The 6000-nt window shown below is 36.2% G+C and overlaps 1 protein-coding gene across 3 annotated transcripts in view; it reads left to right on the forward strand.

Annotated features, from left to right (window-relative positions):
- Positions 1-4579, forward strand: part of LOC127809817 (phosphatidylinositol 3-kinase, root isoform) — a 49016-nt gene extending 44437 nt beyond the window's left edge. For 2 of the 3 annotated variants that reach the window (XM_052348939.1, XM_052348941.1), the window contains 4 exons: positions 2764-2907; positions 3009-3156; positions 3250-3418; positions 4253-4579. In XM_052348939.1, the coding sequence (XP_052204899.1) occupies positions 2764-2907; positions 3009-3156; positions 3250-3387 (430 nt within the window). In that variant the 3' untranslated portion in view covers positions 3388-3418; positions 4253-4579. The other variant, XM_052348940.1, reaches the window with a different exon arrangement.
- The last annotated feature ends 1421 nt before the right edge of the window (positions 4580-6000 follow it).

Raw genomic sequence — 6000 nt, forward strand, 5'->3', positions numbered from 1 at the left:
TGTCTAATTTGGAAAAAAATGGAGGCCCCCGTCAGTTCATCTAGGAGGTCCTCAATAATGGGTATTGAGAATTTGTTTCCACACAAAATCTCCATGATCCATCATTCTTTTTCACTAGGAGGATTGGGGAAGCAAATAGGCTTTGGCTCAATTGGATTAGTGATTTCCCCAACATGTTTTTTTACCAGTTTTTCAATCTCAGCTTTTTGAACAGGGGAGCATCGATAGGCTCTTAGGTTAACTGGTTTACTATTGGGTTTGAGGTGAATTAAATGATCAAGGAACTAGTGTGGGGTATGGGCCGAGGGATTGGCAAAGATTTCCTCAAATTCCATTAATAATAGGTGAATTGGTTTAAGAGTGTACCCGAGCAGTGGCTAGTACTATGGCCTGAGGCATGGGCTGCCATCCTCTTCCCTGCCTGTCATTAGGATGGTCCTCCCTCTGATCCACATCTGTCTCTATGGCATATAAGGAATGTAGTTGCCTTATAGAGGTTCCTCCTCGCTCAAGAAGTCTCTGTACTTTTTCTCGGACATTGCCTTGCATTGCCCTTTCTCTTGACAACCCCTAAGAGTGACCTTTGACTCCCCATATCAAAGGTGACTTCCAAAGTGTTGAAGTCAAACACTAGGGGGCTAACCGTTTTCATTCAGTCCACCCCTAGCACGATGTGGCATCCTCCTAATCTAAGAATTCTCAAATTAGCTGAAAATTCCTAACCACTCATCACCTATTCAAATCCCTTACATTTGAATTGACTCACCATCCTACTCCCATTAGCAATCAAAACAGACAATGGGGGAGTCTCCTGCAACTCACGTTACAAGGTAGTGGTCGTTTTTTTATCTAAGAAACTATGGGTACTACCAATGTCAATGAGTACCACTAGCCTCCTTTTTCCCACAATTCCCTTAACCTTTAACACCTTGCTCGAGGTTTCGCCTTGTAGGGCATGCATAGATATCTCCCCTCCTTCCCCATCAACCTGCCCTTCCTGCTCTTCCCCTTCTTCAATTTCCACATCTTCCTCTTCTCCTTGGCCCTCCATTGTGAGTAGCATCCTCTTACACTGATGTCCTAGACCATATTTCTCCCCCACAATGAAAATAGAGCCCCAATTGCCTTTTTTTATCCATCGTTAAGGCCTTAGTCGGGGGTGGGGTTGATTGGTTTCTCCCTATTAGTCCACTCCTTTGCCCAAGGCTAGTTACTCCCCTTACTCCACTGTAAGAATTCTCTTCCTGGTTCCCCTTAGGGGACAACCTATGCCTCTTTTCAAAAGTTTCCAAGGCCATCTCACGGAGATAAGCTTGCTCTGCCGCCTGTCCAACTGATGTTGGGTAGAGCATCTTCACAGTGGATCGGATCTGATCATCCAACCCACTGATGAAGCTAAACACGAAGTAAGCTTCATCCAAGGAGGGGTGAGACAGGGATAGTAGGGACCTGAGTTCCTCGAATCGAATCTCACCTGATACTCTTCTGTTGTCCCCTTTTGCTTCAACTTGTTGAATTCTTCTATGACATCCGTTCTGGTCTTCTCCCCAAACCAGTTGCATAGGCCACTTACAAACTCCAACCAACTCCAATCTACCCTGCCTTTGCACTAATTTTGGAACCAAACATCAGCCACATCATCTAGATATGTTGCTGCCATGTTCACCTTCTCCCTTTCAACCACTCTATACTAGTAGAACACCCGCTCACACTGCCTAATCCGCTATCTAGGCTTATCCCTTTCAAACACATGAATGTCCATCCTTGACCCTGTAGGTGTGGGGTGAACTCCCCCAACTCCTCTGGTCAAATTCTCCTACTTTGCCTCCACTTTGCCCCTGTCTCCATCAAATCATGGGCCTCTATCTATTCCTTGGCATTGTCAGAATTGGTGTCGAGGAAGCCCTAGGAGGAAAGTTTGTCAACAAGCTAGCGTTGGGCTGCCGAGCGAATGTGCTCAAGGCGACACTCAACTATTGGCTCAATCCAACAAATTCCTCCCTGATCCCATTAACCACTCAATCCAAATTGGTTGCATTCTCCGATCAGCTCCGGAAGATCTCCTCTTGAGTCTGTTGAATTCCCAACTTCAATGTCTCCAAACAATCATCTATCTGCTCCTGGTTCTGTCGCATTCCCAATTTAATGGCATCCAATCGCATTTGCTTTGTCGTGGTGCCTTCAGCCATGCCCACTCAGGCAGGATCGCCGACTCTGATACTAATTGTTAGATCTAAGATCTGACAGAGAGATATCTTTTGTAATTGAGGAAAAGATTGAATTGGCAAGAAAGAGAACTAAGAGAATTAGAGAGAGAAAGAGAGGGAAAAGATCAGTGAAATAAACCTTACATGATCCCCATCCTCATATGAGCTTCTTTTTTATAGGAGAGTTAGTTACATTCTAGAGAATTCCCATAACAACTGTCGGCTGTTAGGACCCAAGTGGCCATGTGCGCTTGGGCTCTAATCACCTACATCCCAGCCTTCTAATTACAATCTTATGCCACCCCTAATTACAATAGTGCCCTCGGTTTGTGACACTGCTTTGGTTGGCACGGCTATTCTTTCATATTCATTTATCTTATATGCTGGACTAAACCTATGTTAGATTATGGCTATTCCTATTAGGTCCCCTGTTTTGTATTTGATTATGTGTTTGCTTTTACAAGCATACAATTGAAGTTTTCTGATTTTTGCTGTCTGTACTTGCTGAACTGAATTGTGGCACAGTTCTTGATATATTAATTCTCGTGGTCTCTAGGCATCTTGATAATCTTCTTCTTAGAGATGATGGACGGCTTTTTCATGTTGATTTTGGTTTTATTCTGGGCCGTGATCCAAAGCCATTTCCACCACCAATGAAGCTTTGTAAAGAAATGGTTGAGGCTATGGGCGGAGCAGAAAGGTATAAAGCATTAAGCCTACGAATCTTTAGTTGTATGTCTTGTACGTGTACAAAATCTCATGACATCTTTTTATGTTCTTCTGTCTTGATTTCTCTTACAGCCAATACTATACTAGGTTCAAGTCATACTGTTGCGAGGCATACAATATCTTGAGAAAATCCAGTAACTTGATATTAAATCTGTTCCATCTGATGGCGGGTTCCAATATCCCTGACATAGCTTCCGATCCTGAAAAAGGCATTCTCAAGGTGACTTTATTTTCGTTCTCTCTTTGCCTTGGCCTCTTATCAATAATACAATTGTTTGTTTTTGTATGACCATATTTGTGATTATCCTCATAGCTTCAAGAGAAGTTCCGGTTGGATTTGGACGACGAGGAGTGCATACATTTTTTCCAGGATCTCATCAATGAAAGTGTTAGTGCTTTGTTCCCCCAAATGGTTGAGACCATTCATCGATGGGCCCAGTATTGGCGCTGATCCACAGCGGAAGAAGGCTGTTCATATCTCGGTATGTTTTTAAGTTCTTAAGCCTTTGCTAGCAGTGGTAACAGTCTTACAATTGGAGCTAGTAGAAGATCACCCTTGTACCGATTTGATAAAACATAGGGTTAAATCAAAGTTTTGAAACTCAAACTAAGAGTATCGAACCATAAATGGAAGAGGATTTAAGGGGTTAATGGTTGGACCAGAATAGATTTTTAATAAATAAATACATAACAATTAGAACTTGGATCTGGAAGATGGAAAATAGAAGGGAAAAAAAATTATCACATAATACTATAATAGACTTAAAAATTTCATTCTGTAACCTTATTTTACAATTAGAAGTCCATAAGACAATATTCACACAAGTTTAAAACGAAATGAAATTAAATTCATGATCAAATATTTAAATTGCAAATCCACAATTACAAAAAAAAAAAAAAAAAAATGCTCATTTTTCAAGTTACGAATCATTATAAATGTAGTCATCGTGTTGTCCTGGTTTGTTTTGAGTAGGATTTGAAGCACTAAAATGATAGATGGGTACTTAAAGGAGTTGAGATGAGCTCCTGAATCTTTCAAATTATTGTTGTGTTTTTAACATTTAAAAACAACTAACAGATTGAACCGGATTGGTTAAACCAGTTGGTTTTCTTGCTTACAATGGGATTGGTTCTTTGGCTGGGGGAGTTCCCAGTCGAATTGGGTGGTAAAATCCTATTCTGTCTACACAGGGTTACGTTACATATTCCCTTTTGAATCCTTTCCATATTATTTTGGGCCGATAGAAATTACTGTTCTTGGTAATGAATGGTAGGTAGCTCTAATGCTTCAACCTACTAAATCTTTTCTTCTTCAGATGAGATGACACTGTCAAGGGAGAGATTTGGAGGAACGAAAGAAACCTATGTGTACATACATACATACATACATACATACGTACATACATAAAGTAATAATACCTTTCTTTTAGCATCGTATACTTTCCACCTGGATTTTAATAGTTAAAATCTATTTCTGTCGTTTTCTTTTATAAATGTGTGGAGTGAAATTGCTTGCTGGATTTTGTGGAAGGGAAGATGAAGCTGCTGTTATTTGGATGGATAAATCCCAGTTTTGTGCGGAAAGAAACATGTAATTTAAGTGTAAGTACATGTAGTACATAGTACAAGCAGTTTTCTATTCACATCACAGGTACAAGCAAGCAAGAGCCATTTGGTCCAAAAGGTTGCCGCCATTAGGAATATTAGAAAATTATGAAATGTGGAGAATTAGTTCTTATTTTCATCTTGAAAATTCAAAATGATTTAATGACTTCTTCTTAATAATAATAATAATAATAATAAATATTCCTAATACTGTTTTATTGATAATAATTATTGTATTGATAATACTATGAAATTAATATCATCAGTACTGCATACATGATATACTAATGTTTATGTTATATCACTATTATTACTTTGATATTTTAAATTTTTTTTTGTAAATAAAAATTCATTAAAGAAGAAAAGCGTAAAGTGTTTACAAGAAAATGTAAAAATATACTCTTCAAATATGAAAACTACTCGAATCGAGAATCAAAGTAAAGTAGGAAATAATAGAGAGTTTTATGGCTGTAACTAAAAGGTCTCAAACAGTCGAGGCAGGCAGAAAGAAACAGAGAGCAATAAACAAACAATAGTAAAGCGTTACTCTAAAGAGAGAAATGACTAAAAAAATAAATAAATAATAATAAATTGTTACTTTAATATTCTAATGTTAACTTGATTATCAATCAACTTTAAAATTATATTAATATAGTATAGCAAATTATTTATTATTGATCAAATTTTCTTTTTTTCTTTAAATTTATATTATAATTATTAGATTTTTAACTGTTTAAATTGATAATATTAAAGTAAATATAGTTAATATACTTTTGGGGGCTAGATGCTGACTTTTTGCATTGTTGTGAAGAAAGGTTGTATGAGTTATTATAAAATTTGAAAAATGCATAGGCACGTTCATGTTATTGAAAATATTTTTTAATTTTTAACTTTAATTTTATAATTAAACATACTCACATTTCATATTTCAAAAAAACATTTTTAAAAAAAATTGAGTTTTTTATTTAAAATTAGAGATTCAACCATTTAATAAAAAATTACAATTAAAAAATATTTCCTATGACTGAGTAAGCCCTGTAGTTTTCGTTTTTTATTAGAAAATTATTTTTAATTATTTATTTTATCTATTTCTTAAACTGAGCTTATTTTCTATAAATGAGCAATCTTTTATATTTTCTTGATTTTTCAGAACTATTCTGTGTGACATTATGGAGTTTTTGTCTTTGGTTGATCAACAAAATTTGTAAATCATTAGTTTTAGTAACAATGGCAAGCTTTTTCATTTGCCATTAAAAACATACGAAAATAATATATTTATAGAAAAATGTATATAAAAATGTGAAAAGGTTAAGCACAAATAAAAGTCTTCTTTCACACTCATAAAATTGGGAGATTCAACATTAGACACTTAATTTTTAATTTTACTATCTTTTATAGAGAAGAAAATGAGTACGTCTAATATTGAATGATTTATTGATAATAAAAAAAATTAACTTAA

This window comes from Diospyros lotus, chromosome 9 (genome assembly GCF_014633365.1).
Source record: "Diospyros lotus cultivar Yz01 chromosome 9, ASM1463336v1, whole genome shotgun sequence".
In the NCBI taxonomy this organism is placed as follows: Eukaryota; Viridiplantae; Streptophyta; class Magnoliopsida; order Ericales; family Ebenaceae; genus Diospyros; species Diospyros lotus.